The 17,375-nt window shown below is 37.0% G+C and overlaps 1 protein-coding gene across 1 annotated transcript in view; it reads left to right on the top strand.

The window, feature by feature from the left end:
• RYK (receptor like tyrosine kinase) overlaps positions 1-17,256 on the top strand; it is a 98,243-nt gene extending 80,987 nt beyond the window's left edge. Inside the window, exons 15-16 of the mRNA XM_032409167.1 lie at positions 9,878-10,014; positions 10,943-17,256. Of these exons, the coding sequence (XP_032265058.1) occupies positions 9,878-10,014; positions 10,943-11,054 (249 nt within the window). The 3' untranslated portion in view covers positions 11,055-17,256. The remainder of the gene's footprint in view (positions 1-9,877; positions 10,015-10,942) is intronic.
• Positions 17,257-17,375: the final 119 nt, after the last annotated feature.

Raw genomic sequence — 17,375 nt, forward strand, 5'->3', positions numbered from 1 at the left:
CGGATCTATACAAAGGAACAGAGAGCACCAGAAATGGTAACTATATGCATAAATATATGTTTTTTTCTTATTATTTAAATCTCATTAAAAGATAATTGAATACATTTCAGTGCCCCTCTCTCATTGATAAAATAGAAAATCGTTAAGGATTTAGATTTGAATGACAGTATCAACCAACTTAATCTAACTCCACCCAACAACAGCAGAATCCATATTCTTTTCAAATGCACATGGAATATTTACTAAGATAGACCGTATTCTGGGCCATAAAGCAAGTCAGTGAATATAAAAAGATTCAATTCATACAAAATAGGGTTTTGTGAACACAGTGAAATTAAATTAGAAATCAAAAATAGGAATCTAGAAAATTCCCAAATATTTAAAACTAAATAATAGACTTCCAAATAACCCATGTGCCAAAGAAGAAATCAAAAGAGAAATTATGAAGTATTTAGAATTGAATGAAAAAAATAACAGTATTTCAAAGTTTGGGGGATGCTGCTCAAAGGGGGAATATATATACTATTAAACATCAATATTAGAAAAGTCTCAAATCAGTGACCTAGTTTTTATCTTAAGAAACTAGAAAAAGAGCAAATTAAACTGCAAGTAGGCAGATGAAAAGAAATAATATAGACAGAAGTCAGTGAAATACGAAAGAGAAAAACAGTAGAGAAAATCAGTGAAACCAGTGCTTAATTGTGAGAATACTATTTATGATAAATCTCTCACCAGACTAATCAGGAAAAAAGAAATATGTTGCAAATTAACAATGTAGTGAATGAGAAAGGTGATAGCATTACAGATTCTCACAGGTATTTGGTAATAAGATTATGAACAACTTTTTCCCAGTAAATTCAGACACTTAGGTGAAACGGACAAATTCTTTGCAAAATAACTTTCAGAGCTCATTCAAGAAGTAGAAGATCTGAATAGCCCTGTATCTATTAAAGAAATGGAATGTTTAGTTAAAAACCTGCCTGAAAGAGAAAACTCTGGGTCCAGAGTGAGTTTTAGGGCACTGGCATCCCAAACATTTAAGGAGGAAATAATACAAATTCTATACACTCTCTTTCAGAAAATTGAGGAGAATACTTTCTAATTCATTCTATGAGGTCAGCACTACTTTGAAGTAGCACCAGACGGCGAGAAGAAAAGAAAACTATAGATCATTATTCCTCATGATCGTAGATGCAAAAATTCTAAACAAAAGTTTAGCAAATAGAATCCAAAGTATAGTTTAAAAATCATATTATGGCCATATAGGCTTTATTCCAAGAATACAAGTTTGTTTTACCATTTGAAAATCAAGCAGTGCAATATACTGTATTAATATACTAAAAAAGAAAAATTATATGATCATCTCAGTAGATGCAGAAGAAGTATTAGGAAAAAATCCTCAATTCATTCCTAATAAAAATTCTCAGCAATATAGGAATAGAAGAGAACTTTCTCAATCTGATAAAGAGCATCTACCAAAACCAAAAACACCTATTGCTAACATTATACTTAATTATTAATACTGAATCATTTTACCTAATAAAAGAAAGAAGACAAGGACGCCCACTCTCTATCACTTCTCCTCAGTGTTGTACTTGAGGTCCTAGCCAGTGCACTAAGGCAAGAAAAGGGGGAAAAAAAAAAAAAAACAAGGAAAGATTGGATAGGAAAAAGTAAGTATTTGTGGACAACATGATCATCTATGAAGAAAATTCGGTGTGATATACAAAATAGTTACTAAAACTAATAAGTGAGTTTAAACAGATTAGGATACTAGATCAATGTATAAAAATCAGTTGTATTTCTATATACAAATAATGAAAAATCAGAAATTAAAAGTTTTTTTGGATCATTCTTATTGCATATATTTGACATATAACCTTGTAAATTTAAGGTTATAACATGTTACTTGGATACATTTATATATTGTAATGATTGTTGTAGTGGTATCATGTTATGTAATTATAGTACAATATTATTGTCTATATTTATTATACTATGCATTAGATCACTGTGGCTTATTTATTACTCATTGCAAGTTTGTACCCTTAAACAACATCAGTTTTATCCTCTCGCCCCTCATCCCCTGGTAACCACCATTTTACTATCTATTTTTCATGAGTTTGACTTTTTTAGATTCCACATATAAATGATATCATATATTACTTGTCTTTGTCTGCTTTATCTCACTTAGCATAATATATTCAAGGTCCATCCATACTGTTGCAAATGGCTGGATATCCTTCCTCATGACTGAATAATATTCTGTTGTGCATATACCGCATCTTTGTTATGCATTAATTGGTAGATGGGCATTTAGGTTGTTCCCATATCTTGGCTATTGTGAATAATGCTGCAGTCAACATAGGGGTGCATCTGTCTCTTCAAAATACTGTTTTCATTTCTTTTGGGTATACCTAGTAGTGGAATTACCAGATTATGTAGATCTATTTTTAATTTTTTGAGGAACCTCCATATTGTTTTCTTTCCCTAAGTTTTTTAAAAACTTTATAAAAGCAGGCACCTGGGTGGCTCAGTCGTTATGCGTCTGCCTTCGGCTCAGGTCATGATCCCAGGGTCCTGGGATGGAGCCCCTCATTGGGCTCCCTGCTCAGCGGGGAGCCTGCTTCTCCTTCTGCCACTCCCCCTGCTTGTTTTCCTTCTCTCGCTTTGTCTCTTTCTGTCAAATAAGTAAATAAAATCTTTATTAAAAAAATAAAAACATAAAAGCATCCAAAAATATGAAATTCTTAGGAATATATCTGACAAAAATGTGAAATATCTACATAATGAAAACTATAACACATTATTGAGAGAAATTAAAGGCCTATATAAATGGAGAGCTATACCATTATTTATTGATCAGAAATCTCAATATTAAGATGTTAGTTTTCTCCAAATTGATCTATAGATTTTTTTTTTTTTAAAGATTTTATTTATTTATTTGAGAGAGAGAGAGAGCGAGAGAGAGCACATGAGAGGGGGGAGGGTCAGAGGGAGAAGCAGACTCCCTGCTGAGCAGGGAGCCCGATGCGGGACTCGATCCGGGGACTCCAGGATCATGACCTGAGCCGAAGGCAGTCGCTTAACCAACTGAGCCACCCAGGCGCCCTGATCTATAGATTTTAACATAGTCCCAAAGAAAATATTTGCAGGCTTTTAATTTTTGGGGTAGAAATTGACAGATTGAGTCTAAAATTGATATGGAAATGCAGAGGATCTATAGTAGCCAAAACAGCTTTGAGAAAAAAGAAGTTGGAGGTCTGATTAAAAATTACACTAATCAAGACAGTGTAATGTTGGCATGAAGGTAGACCAGTTAAACAGAACAGAATACCTAAAAGTTGACTCACATATGTATGGACAATTAATTTGCAAAAAAGTGCAAAGGCAATTTGGTGGAGAAAGGATTATCTTTTAAACAGTCCTAGAGCAGTTGGATATCCAACAAAAAAATGAACTTTGATCCAAACCTTGCTACACATATATAAAAATTAACTCAAAATAGATCAAAGATTTGAATGTAAAATCTAAAACTATAGCACTTTTAGAAGAGAACAAAGAAGAAAATCCTTTGGAAATTTGTGTTAAGCAAAGATTTCTTAGGACACCAAATCAAGATCCCTGGAAGAACAAAACAGGCTGTCAAAATTTAAAAACTTATGCTCTTTGAAATACAGTATTCAGAGAATGAAAAGACAAGTCACACTCAGAGAAAATATTTGCAAATCATACACATCTGGTAAATACATACAAAATATATAAAGAATTTTTTAAACTCAGTAACAAAAATGGGCAAAATATTTGAAGAGATGCTTCACCAATGAAGATATACAAATGACAAGCACATGAAAATATCAAATTCATTAGTCATTTGGAGAACGCAAAGTAAAACCACAGTGAGATAGCATTACACACCCATTTGTATGGCTAAAATTAAAGACAAGTGTTTGCAAGGATATGGAGGAACTGTAGCTTTCTTACACTGCTGCGGGAATTCTAATACCTAGGTACATTCACCTTGGAAAACAGTTTGGCAGTTTCTTAAAAAGTTAAACATCCAGAGCACTTGGGTGGCTCAGTCAGCTAAACCTCCAACTCTTGATTTTGGCTAGGGTCATGATCTCAAGGTTGTGAGGCCCAGTGTGGAGCCTACTTAAAATTCTCTCTCTCCCTTCCCCTGCCCGCCCCCCAAAAGTTAAATATATCTACCATATCCAGTCATTTTGCTCCTAGATAAATGAAAGCATATATCCTTACCAATACTTGTACACAGATGTCTATAACAGCTTTCAGTGACTAAACCTGGAAATAATCAAATGTCCATCATTTGGATAAACAAGCTGCTATATTCATATAATGGACTGCTATTCAACAATGAAAGGGATGGACTGTCAGTGCATGCTGTGTCATGGATGAATGCCAGAATCATTATTCTAAGTGAAAGAAGCTAGGCAAAGAAGTGTACTGTTTGAATGATTGCATTTATATAAAATTCTAGAAAATGTGAACTAGTGACAGAAAGCAGATTAATGGTTACTTGGGAACCATAAGGGTGGTGGTGGGGAGGGCCAGGAGGAAAGGATTCTAGAGCAGGAAGAATCTTTTGGAGGTGATGGATATGTTCATTGTCTTGATTGTGGCAATAGTTGCAGGAGTGTATACATATATCAGAACTTACCAAATTGAGCACTTTATGTGCATTTTATTGAATGTCAGCCATACTAAAATAAAAATAAAAACTATCTTTGTTATCTGACCACTACTGCTAACACATCTAAGATTAGTTTCTAAATTTGCTAGATCTTAAGACTGAACAAAGACTCTTCTTTATTTTTATTTTTATTTTTTTTAAAGATTTTTTATTTGAAAGAGACACAGCAAGAGAGGGAACACAAGCAGGGGGGAGTGGGAGAGGGAGAAGCAGACTCCCGCTGAGCAGGGAGCCCGATGCAGGGCCTGATCCCAGGACCCTGGGACCATGACCCGAGCCGAAGGCAGACGCTTAACGACTGAGCCACCCAGGCGCCCCAAGACTCTTCTTTAAAATACTGAGTTCCGGGCTTCAGAATTACTAGGATAGGACTGAGGAATCCGTACTTGTAACAGACACTCTAGATGATTCTTCTCATTAGTCAAGCTTGGAAAGCACTTGACCCAGATTAAATTAATTGCACTTTGGTCATCTGAATACCATTTCCGTGTGTGAGAAGGGGATGTTAGGTTTCTAGTATTAACAGAAGGGCTAGTCCTAAGACACCTGATGGTGCTGCTTTTATTGTGGTCAGATGAGACCCTTTAGAAATGGACAGAATTCGTTTCTCAGCAGTCTGTAGTATACTGAGGTCAGCCTTGCCTTATAAATTCCTGAAGTAACAGAATGGAAATCTCTTAATAGCCCCAGCATTAGTTAATATTACATTAAAGAGTAAAAAAGAATCTTATTTATGTACTTTGACAGCTCACATCAGTATATGTTGTTAGTGAAAAAAAGTTTCATATCCTATATAGAAGCTATAAAATAACAAATTGGGAGAAGAGGAATAAGATGAATAAAAAAACATTGTTATTCTCTAAATGTTCTTTAAACGGATATAGCAGCAGCCTTTCATAAAACTCTGGAAAAAACAGCTTGACCTTATTGCCCCCTTTCCAACGACGTCAAACAAAAGGAAATTATAGAATAAGTCTGTCTAAATTTTAAATGGCTTAGTTATCGGAAGACTTTAGAGAGCAGTTTTTCCACAAATCATCCTTGTGCTATTTGGTCTTGATTTTTTTTTTAAAGAGTTGGTGAGCCAACATGTAATTAATCACTTTTGTTGGCTTTTAAGGAAATGAAACTGCAATGTACCCTTTGGCTTTATTGTTCTTCATTTTGGTGTTTTTTAGTGTTGCAATGTAATATGAGAACCTTAGGTGGATGCTTAGCGTTAATAATGTGAACAAAACAATGTGAAAGAAGTAATTTTTTTTAAATCAGCTTATACAGATTATACTGTTTTCGTACCTTTGTACCTTCCGTATCTCAGATATCAGCAGCATTACTGTGAAGGTCCCTTAGAGTTGGGAGTTGTTAGAGTGTACCTCCCTTGTCAGTGGATGGGGTTAGACCCTGTGTACAAAATGGCAGTATCCACTTGTTACTAATTCCCATTGTTTCTTCCTCCAAAATCTAGTTTGGATTGATTATTCCTTTTTCACAGCTGCTGCCACAATCGGTGAATAAGAACAGATCCATCTCATTTCATGGAGAAGGGGTGGGAACACCCAACCAGTTTTACTTTCTTGGGCTCTGTTCCATCAGAGTAGTGAACTACCTTCCATGTGGAAATTAGACACGATTTTTAAAATTAAGCATTACTAATCATTGTCATTATTAAAAGTTTACCTAGAGTACACTTTTAAGATAGACAGATACCTGGATGTATGCAGGCACCTTCCTTTAACTTTTATTAATTTGAAATCATTTTTCCATTTTTAAACCAGTAGTTGTTTGTTTGTTTAAGATTTTTTTTTTTTTTTATTTGACAGAGGGAGCATAAGCTGGGGGAGCGGCAGAGGGAGAGGGAGAAGCAGGCTCCCCACTGAGCAGGGAGCCCAACGCGGGGCTCGACCCCAGGACCATGGGATCGTGACCTGAGCCAAAGGCAGATGCTTAACCGACTGAGCCACCCAGGCGCCCCTTAAACCAGTAGTTTTAAGGAAAATTCCAGTAGGCTCTGTATGGAGATTTTTTTTTTTAATTTATTTCTTTATCTCAGAGATCGAGAACACAAGCAGGAGGGGCAGAGGGAGAGAGAACCCCAAGCAGATTCTGCACTGAGTGCAGAGCCTGATGTGGGGCTCCCATGACCCCGAGATCACAACCTGAGCTAAAATGAAGAGTCAGACGCTTAACTGACTTTGCCACCCAGGCGCCCCTCTGTGGAGATTTTAAAACTATACATCCATTCCCATCTGTTCCTCCCTTCCTCTCCTCCCCCTCCCCCTTTCAAAAACACAGACCTCTGGGATGGGCATTGCTCCACCCTAATGAACTGTTAATGAAAAAGATACTAAGTTCCAAAGACTTAACTTTTTGGTTTTGGTATTTAAGGGCATGCCGGCTTCAAAATGAGTTGGGAAATATTCCCCTTCTTCTGTTTTTTGAAAGAGTTTGTGTAAGATTGTGTTGTAGGTTGAATTGTGTCCCCTGAAAAAATAGGTTGAAGTCCTAATCCCCAGTACCTTAGAATGTGACATTATTTGGAAAAAAAGTCTTTGCAGATAAAATATTAAGATGAGGTCATACTCAATTAGGGTGGACCTTAATCCAGCATGACTAGTATCCCTTACAAGAAGAGATACAGACATGTGAGGGGAAAATGTCTGTGAACACGGAGGCAGAGCGTGAAGGGCTGCATCTACAAGCCAAGGAGCACTAAGGACTTCTGGCTACCACCAGAAGCTGGGCGTGAGCAAGGAAGGATCCTTCCCTATGAGTTTTAGAGGGTGCAAAGCCTTGGCGACACCTTGATTTTGAACTTCTAGACTCCAGAACTGTGGGATAATACATACTGTTGTTTAAGCTCCCTAGTTTGTGGTACTTCATTATGGCAGCCCTCGGAAACTCATATAAATTTGTCCTATTTTTTTTCTTTCAAGTTTGTTGGAATTCACCTAGTGAAACAGGATGTAGTTTTCTTTGTGAAAAGATTTTTAACTACAATTCAATTTCTTTTCTTTCTTTCTTTCCTTTTTTTTTTTAAAAGATTTTATTTATTTATTTGAGAGAGGGAGAAGGAGAAGCAGGCTCCCCGCTGAGCAGGGCTCCATTCTGGGACCCCGAAATCATGACCTGAGCCAAAGGCAGACGCTCAACTGACTGAGCCACCCAGGCGCCCTGAATTCAATTTCTTTAATAGATATAAGCTACATAAGTTTTCTTTTTATTCTTACATCTATTGGTAATTTATGTCTTTTGAGGAATTTGTTCATTTCATCTAAATTACTGAACTTAATGTTGTAAAGTCAAGTTTGTATTTTTTGATATAAGGATGGTCCCTCTTTCATTTCTGATATCAGTAATTTGTGTCCTTTATTTTCTTTGATTAATCTAACTTAGTGGTTCTCAACTGGGGGCAATTTTGTCCTCCCCACCAGGGGACATTTGGTAATACCTGGAGGTATTTTCAGTTTTTACACTTGGGGCATCTAGTGAGTAGAGACCAGGAATATTGTTAAACATCCCACAAGGTATGGGATAGCTTCTCACAACAAAGAATTATGCACCCCACAATATACATAGTGCTGAGGTTGAGAAACCTGTCCTAGAGTTTATGATATACCCCCTACTTTCAAATAATATTATACCATTCATGTTTAATATAAGCACTTAAAATATTGCCATATATCATCTTCTTCCATCCTTTATGCTACTATGGGCATACATTTTACCTACTGTATACATTATAAATCATACAATACATTGTTACTATTTTTGCTTTAAACAATCTATTAAAGAAACTTGAAAATAAGAAAAAATATCTAATTGTTACTCATGTTTTTAATACAATTCATTTTCTTTGTAGATCCAAATTTCCATCTCAGCTTCTTTTTGTCTAAAAAAATCTGTATTTTTGCCTTCATTTTTGAAGTATATTTTGGTTTGGTATAGAATTCCCCATTGATAATTTTTTAAATATCCTAAAAATGTCTGTCCACTGGGTTTTTTGTTTTGTTTTGTTTTCATAGATTATAATAAGAAATAAAACCATTGTTCACTAACACAAGTTTTTTAAAAAACAACCTGTTTATTTTAGGGAGTCTTTCTGGATTTTGTTATTATTGAAAAATAATTACTTAAAATTTAATGCGCTATGCTCAGATCTTATAAACAGACTTGTTTTTGACTTGTGTTTTTTCCTTTTCTCTATTTCTTTCTCCTTCATTCATTAAAAAATTTTGTCTTTTGGGCCAATTACCTCTCTGAGCCTCAGTTTTCTTACCTGTAAAATTGGGCTACCAGTGCTTCTCACAGGTTTGTTGTGAAAATTAGATGGAGATAAAGGATTCAAAATGTCTCGAACAGAAGGGACTCATCAAAATGATACCTTCCTCCTCATCCAGCTTCAGCTGTTCTCACCTCAGGGTTCATGTGTGGCAGCAGATCAGCAGGAGTCCCTACTCTGAGTCCTTTCTGGCTGCATGGCAGTAACTCTGTGTAGACACGTTGCCTGCCCTCTGCACAATCCCTATGAGCCAGTATAACCACAGCTGGGCCAAAATGGGGAGCTCTGGTTGGACCATGAATGAACACTCTTGTCACTGCTTCTGATTTCTGTTCCTACCAATAGTTCACATGTTGATTTTAAATAAATCTGATCTTTTACTCAAGCAAGGTTAGAAGGTATTTTTTCAGGATGCTTTCATCTGTTAATTTAAATTATTTGAATATAGTAAAAATCCAAGACATTTTGTATTTTACACAGTTTACATATTTAACTTATTCAGAGTGCTCTTCCCTCCAGTTAGGCTAAAGTTATAATCATTTTCCACTTCTCAATTATACAGACTAGCTATAGTTATTTAATGTAACAGATTTTTCATATTAGGAAAATATTAGACATAATTAGCTGTTTGGGGTAGTTGGTCTTGTAATCAACAGTAAAAACCATTCTTTCCAAGGGATCTAATTACCTTAGAATATATAATAATGATATTCCTATTAAAGGGTGCATTCATTAAAAGGCTCTTTTCTGTCCCAGCAAGAGAAACTAACTAGCTATGGTAGACTTCTTTTTGTAGATAATATTTTGCTTTCCTTAAGAGTTGGGTGCTATTTTTGGTCCATACCTGGTCCCTTCCCTCATTGTGTTTCTCCTTCTCTCCTCAGTGGGCCTTCGGAGTGACACTGTGGGAGCTCATGACTCTGGGCCAGACGCCCTATGTGGACATTGATCCCTTTGAGATGGCCGCATACCTGAAAGATGGTTACCGAATAGCCCAGCCAATCAACTGTCCTGATGAGCTGTGAGTTTCTCTGAGCTTGAAGGCATGGGTTTCATTCCATTTATGATACTAGAAGAGCCAGTGTCCGTATTCATACAGAGACTTCCCTTTGGAGAGTAATGACTCTTTGGACTTGAATTAGACTCATGGAGAACCACAGAGTCAACCAGACTCATTCACTCTTTAATACATTTGACATTAGAACATTTTTTAGTTCTTATATTTGTAGTGTTTAGTCTAATCTGAGAGACCAATAATGTACATAGTAAGAAAATACTGAATACTGGGTTAGTTATTCTATATAGAGTGTGTATCCGACTTTTACTGATACAGCCTTAGTTATAGAAAGCCTTTCTCATTGTCATCTTGCCTTGCCATTTGGTGTCAACTGATATGTAAGAAAAATGTTCCAGGCTGAGATAGTTCCTGTTTCCTGCCTTCCTCATGTAGATAATCTTCCCATATAAAGGGAGTAGGGTGGGCAGGAGGCTCTTGAGGGGTGATTGAGTGCACAGATGACTGTGGTCTTGCTTCCTGAATCCCCTGAAGGTTTCTATACCATGGTGAGGTGGCAACTTTTGCACTGATAGTACTGCAGATCCAGTGTGCTTAGAGCTTAGATTAATCTTCCTCTTCCTCTAAGTTCTTTCTCCAGAAAACACAGGTTGTTATTTTGTCTGTGTTTTAGGGATTTACATGAAATCTCTATATTTGCTGATGTATTTTGATATGATGTCATGAAGAATTGAAACCCACACATAAAATCCAGATAACGTGTTTTAGTTTCTTTTCATTTTAGAACTGCCAACATACAGTAATATTCATTGATTTTTAATATGTCATTCTCCCCATGCCCACCTTTAGACAGAAAACAACTGGCATCGAATTGACCTAAAGATTAGGAGTACTGTAGCATCATTAGCCCAATTTCCCATTTTTGTCACTGCAGATTTGCTGTGATGGCTTGTTGCTGGGCCTTAGACCCGGAGGAGAGGCCCAAGTTCCAGCAGCTGGTACAGTGTCTCACGGAGTTCCACGCAGCCCTGGGGGCCTATGTCTGACTCTCCTCTCATAGTCCCATGGCATCAGGAGCACGGTGCCTGTCGGGGCTCCCTTGGAACCAGTCATGGATGCTTTGTACGTCACGCAACACCAGCAGAAGCACATATGTCTTCCGGAACACCGTGCCTTAGGAATGCTTTAGAATCTGAACTTTTAAAGACAGACTTAATAATGTGGAATATTTTCTAGATATCATTTTTATTAGGTTGAACTGAAAAGGTTTTTGTAAATTTTCTGGCCCAAAATTTTTTAAAACATAGTTACTTTGGACTAGGGATACATTCTTACAAAATAAACAGTTTTAAAAATTGTTTAAACACAGATACTTGGAATAGCTATCTTAGTGCCAACTGCTTTTTTATTTTTTTACTTCATCAAGGTAATGTAGGTGATTCACCTTTAAAGGTTTTTTTTTTGTTTTTTTTTTAATATTTATCACTAGTCTTGGGAATGGTTTGTCTTCAGAATACATTACTTTTTCTTAGGAAAAGGAAAACAGCATAAAAAGATGTCTGGTTTGCCTTGTATAGGAAAAGGCAATATTGGAGGAAGAAAACTTAAAAGCTAGGGGACAAAAATTTTAAAAAACCCTTAGAAACTATCCTTTTGTGGGAAACTGTTTCTTTTTTATTTTTTTAATGAAAATTATTTCTGCTTTCTGATTTTGGGGGAAGTAGAAGCTGAATTCATTGAAACACTTAAATTTTCCATGACCAGAAGTATGCTTCGGGCAGGTTAGTCAGTAGTAAACAATAGTGATTTTATTTATTTTTTACTCTCTGGGAAAGGAGATAACACTATTCCAGAAAGTGAAATCATGTTTCTAAGGTTAAGAATCCCTTTTATTGCACCTAGAATAGTGCTATGCACAGAGGCGGTGCTTCAGTTGTTCTGGGTAGTGTAAAAAACAAACAAAAAAGTAAACTGGTAAATTTTGTGCTTCAAGGCTGACTTAAGTATAAAGTTGTTTCTTAAAACACTTGAAAAATTAAAGGATTTGTTTTATAATAGTATGGAAAATATTGTTCATAATGAATGATTGGTTGTGTTTGGTAAGTCTTTGAACATGTGCCATCTAGATAGATACCCATGTAATCAGGCTCCTAAGCCCTAACACAGTTGCAGCTGACTCTACTTAACCTCCAAGTTCTAATAATTTGGGATCATTATTACAAGGAAATATTACAACTTTGAAACTTTTCTCCAGAGCCATTAAATGAGGGATATGTATGTGTTTATGCTTGGTTGTAGTTGACCTAAGGCAGAGTTGAATGAGCCTCCTAAATAGTTAGGCCTACCGGTGCCTGCCTCTACTCCCATCCTCATAGGTATATTAGGAAGAATGCACAGCAGTTGGAGCCTTTGCCATTATTAAAGAAGTTTCGTGATTCAGCACATCTGGAAAAATAGCTCACACAACACATGCTCTGTCAAAAGCAAGCCAAGAACATGATTTTTCTGAGTACCATTTATTAATAACACTGGTTCTTTGGTTTTATGAAATACTCAGCCCCCTGAATGTCCAGTTTTCTAAAAGCTCTTTGAACTCTTTGTAAGTTATAAGTGTTTTTGTTCACAACCTGTAATCTTAGAAGGCATTCAATCAACAAATATTTATTTGGTTCTTATATGTATTATGCACATAGAATGGTTCAAGTGTAGCATCCCTTCCAGCATTCAGTGCATTCTATTTTGTGTTCAGGTTATTGCATTGTTGAGATACCACAGTTCTTTGTATAAGATCAGTTCAAAAGAAAAAGTGCTGACATCTTTGATCCCAAATTAGCAGTTGCTCTCAGAGGTGCTCTCAGTTTGCTGGGATGTGTGATGCCTTTAACCTTATCTTTTTGTGTTTGTAAGCTGTTTCATTTTATGTATGTGCATTTGTTTTAGTAGGTGGTTTAAGACTTTAAATAGATTTTTCTTGCTGAGCTACTTGGAGTCATTGACTTCGATGAAAAGGGCAGTTATAAGATTTTTGTGGCTGGTCTTCTTCCAATTGTTTTGTTGTAGGTGTGAATATTACTGAAGAGATTTTGCAGAAAATATACTTTTTATAGGAAAGAAGCAAATTAATAAGATGTGGTATTACAAGCTGGCTCTAATGACCTAGAGCTCTATTGCAGTCTGTCCTTTCTTATAACACCCCCATTGTAAGAAAATTTTATTTGTAGAAGTAAGGAAGATTGGGTTATTCATTCAATACATGTGTATTTATTGAGTGCCCACTGTTTGTCTGGCTCTCAATATGCAGGGAATAGGAGAGATGAGGTTCCTCCATTTCTAGGTTTTACATTCTGGTTGGGAGAAGCAGATAATGAACATAAGTAAGATTTTGGTAAGTGCTATGAAAAACAAGAACAGTATCATAGAAAAGAACTTTAGGTGTAATATTTAGCTAGGCTTCTCTGAGCAGGTGGCATTTGAGCTGAGATCTGAATGACAAAAGGTCAGCTATGAGAAGATCTAGGCTGAAGGGACACAATTGCAGAGACCTTAAAGCAGGAATGAGCTGCCCTCTAGACTTGGCCCTACCTGCTCATCTTCCAGCTACTGCTGCCAAAGAAGAGGACAGAGGCCAGTATGGCTAGAATGTAGTTAGGGATGGAAGGGTACCAGATGAGGTCTGGGAGACACAGGAACAGAGAGCAGCAGGGCCTTGTAAGCCATGGGGGCACATATTTTATTCTAAATAAAATGGAATTTTTCATTCAAGGATTTTTTTAAATAAGGGAGTGATATGATCTGACTTGTCATTTAAAAAATATTATGCCAGGTCTTTTGTAAAGATTGAGTTTTAGGGAGGCAAGGGGGAAAGTAATAAGACTCTTTAAGAAACTATTGCTTAGTTTAGGAAAGAAGAGACAGTGGTTTTGGACCAATTTGGGTAGTATGGGCGATTGGAAGGGGCAGATTGGAGACATGTTTTGAAGGTAACAGATAGGACCTAGATCCTTTGGATGTTGGAGGGTTGGGTAGAGAATGAAAGAGAGTAGTCAGGGATAACTAGTTCGTTTGGGGCTTGGGCATCTGGTTGTATGGCCAAACTATATATGGAAATGGAAAAACTTCAGAAGGAACATGATTTTGCTTTGGCAGATGGAATGAATCAGTTACCTGTTGTAGGCCATGTTTGAGGTGCCAGTTGGTTATCTAAGTAGACAGATGAGAGTCTGCAGCTCAGGGAAGAGTTCTCATTGAACATACTAATGTAGGAGTGTGCCATGTAGACTATATATTTAGAGTCATGGTATTGGATAAACTTACCTCTGGAGAGAGTTTAGATGGATGGAGGTTTTAGGACCGAGTCTTACACTCTCTCAACATTTAACACTCTAGTGAAGGAAGAAGAGATACCAAAAAAAGGACTGAGAAGAAGCCACTGTAGTTGGAAACAGCAACAACAAAAAAAGGAAAATGAGGTGTCGTGGGAGCCCAGGAAAGTAAGTATTTCAAAATGGAGAAAGAAGCCTCTATGGGATTTGGCATTATGGAGGTTATTGACAAAAGCAGTAGGGATTGGAGCAAGCTGAAGTATGAATACAATGTGGGAAAGTGGAGACCCTGCTATAGTCAGCACTATTGAAGAGTTCTGCTGTGAAGGGAAATGGAGCAGTTAACTACAGGAGATCAAAGAAGTATTTGGGGTGTGGGTTGGAGGACTGGGAGGAATGCATGTTTGTTTTCCAGGTAAAGATACAGTACTGCAAAATGTTCCACAGGCTAATGGGAATGATCCAATAAAGGGAAGAAATCCCTTTGCAGTATGGGACACTCTTTTTTCTTGTCATTTGATCTACAAGCATGAAAGACTCTCTACTCCAGCCCCAGGCCCTTTGGTTGTGGTAAAGGCTGTATTTTTGGCGGGGGAAATGTGAAGGGGCGGGGAAGTAGTACACAGAATTTTAAATGTTTCCATTATTTGAAAATCAACTTCTGTTGAGTTCACTTCCTTAGGACTTCAGACCCAACATGGTCATCTTGCTTGCCGCCATCATCTTTTGCCCCATCGCCTCCATAACTTCTGGACTGGCCTTGGCCCTTAACCCACCCAGCCAGCCAGTCTCTGCTAGAGTAATGCTTCCTAGCATAGAGCTGCTGTCCCTGCTTAGACCCTTAACACTTTCCCAAAGCCTTCAGGACAGAGTTCCCAACTCCCAGGTACACAAAGTCAACCGCTCTGCTCTGCAGTTTCACCTCTTGCTTCTTCACCAACTCACAGCTTCCTGCCTGCATGTGTTGTGTCATTTCATGTGTCCTTTCCTTTGAATGTGCTGCTCCTCTCAGAGTGCCACACTCCAATCCAGATCGCCCAGGAGACCGATCTGACACCTTACCCTGCTCCTCCAGGCTTTGTAGTTGCTTTTCAGCCTTGTTCCTAGGTTTGCACTCTGACAAAGGTAAGATGCAGGCTTATTTTTACCACTTGACTGTGCATTCCTTGAGGATAGCAATTTGCATGTCATTCACGTCTGAATCTCATTTGCTTAATTAGTGCTTGACACATGGCAGGGTTGAATATTTAATGAGTTGAGTAAAAATAACTATTTACACAAGAACAATTTGGCTTTAAAAAAAGTCTACTGATTCTTTAAAAGCATTATCTCTTATTTAAAATACTGTGTTATCAATGTGATGTTTATATTCAACTTCGAAGAGTTTAAGTTTTATGTAATATAAACCAATACAGCATGAAATAAAGAGACAGATTGGTAGGGAAGACTATATCCCACCCCAGTGGTGGCTTAAAAGCACCCTCCTCCTCAATCCCTTGGCCACCTTTTCACTTCATTTTCCCTGCTTTTTCTTTGGTCACAGGAATAATTAACCCAATGGCATATTGTTTTACAGGTCCACAAGGTCAACTTTATTTGGAGTTGTATATGAAAATAATTACCCCAAATGAAGTAATTCATTGACTTAGTGGGAGAATGTTTTCCAGGTCTGCCCCTTACCCTCACCTCATAGAATAAAAAGGTGGTGATATAATTTATGGGGCTAGAAAGGAAAAATACAGATAGTTGCTTATTAAGTTAATTTTTGTTTCTACATTCATTTTTGTGCTTAGGATAACATTGAACTTAATTCTTTGGGACACATGAACATCGTACATAAATGTATTGAGTACATACATTTTATATATAAGTAAACTGAATCTGTAGGCCTCTGTTTGCTCTCTGAGTGCTGTTCTTTAAGAGCTTAATGGGAAATGTCTCTTAACCCTTCAAAGAACAGATGTTAGAAACTTATTTAAAAAAAAAGAAATGGAAATTGATATTTGAAATTATTCTTTGAGCAAACGATAGTATGCCATTTGTTCATACTTGGTTTATCCCACATTTCAAAACTAAAGCATTTCTTAGTGATTTATTTTTAGAGAGGGATTAAGCACTCCCATGGGGATATATCAAGCTTGAGGAAAACATGTATAGTTTGAAAATAAAATAACTATTTACCTTTAAAAAAAAAAAGAAAGCTGACTTCGTGGTGCCTGAATGTTACATTTGAAATCAACTTTTTTGCATCTTTCTGAGTCTACTTTTTTGCCTTTTGCCTTCTTGGCTTCAAGAATAAGCACAGGCTAATATTAGATAGGCATGCATCATGAGGGATAGCATTTGGCTAGAAGTGATAGAAATCTAACTGTAATCACTTAACCAAATAAGAGGTTTATTTCTCTCCCATTACAAATCCAGAAAGAGGTAAACCAGGGCTGGTATGGTGATTCCAGGGTATCATCCATTACCTGGTCTCCTCCATTTTTGCTGCTCTGCCATCTTTAGCATGCTTTTGCTTTCAGGGACCCCCCCCCCCCAAGGCCTAGACCTAGGAAGAGGGGAAAAGGATGAAAAGCAGAAGGTATGAGTTAGCTAAGTCCTTTTTATGAGACTATTAGCTTTCTCATAGTGTATTTCCACCAACATCTTACTGGCCAGAACTATAGTACATGGGCAGCAGTTAGGCATTGTGGGAAATTAGATTTTATTGGGCTTTTTTTCAACAGCTTTATTGAGATATAATTCACGTATCACCCATTTAAAGTGTACAATTTAACGATTTTCACTATATCCATAATCGAATTCATTTTTAGCATTCCAAACAGAACCCCATATCCATTAGCATTACCCACTCCCAGCCCTAGGCAACTACTAATCTACTTTCTATTTCTACATTTGCCTATTCTGGATCTCTTATCTAAGTGGAATCATAAAATATGTGGCCTTTTGTGTGTAGCTTCTTTTGCTTAGTGTTTTTGAGGTTCATGTCATAGCATGTATCAGTACTTCATTCCTTTTTATTGCCAAATAATATTCCATTGT

Source organism: Phoca vitulina, unplaced genomic scaffold (assembly GCF_004348235.1).
Source record: "Phoca vitulina isolate PV1807 unplaced genomic scaffold, GSC_HSeal_1.0 scaffold10, whole genome shotgun sequence".
In the NCBI taxonomy this organism is placed as follows: Eukaryota; Metazoa; Chordata; class Mammalia; order Carnivora; family Phocidae; genus Phoca; species Phoca vitulina.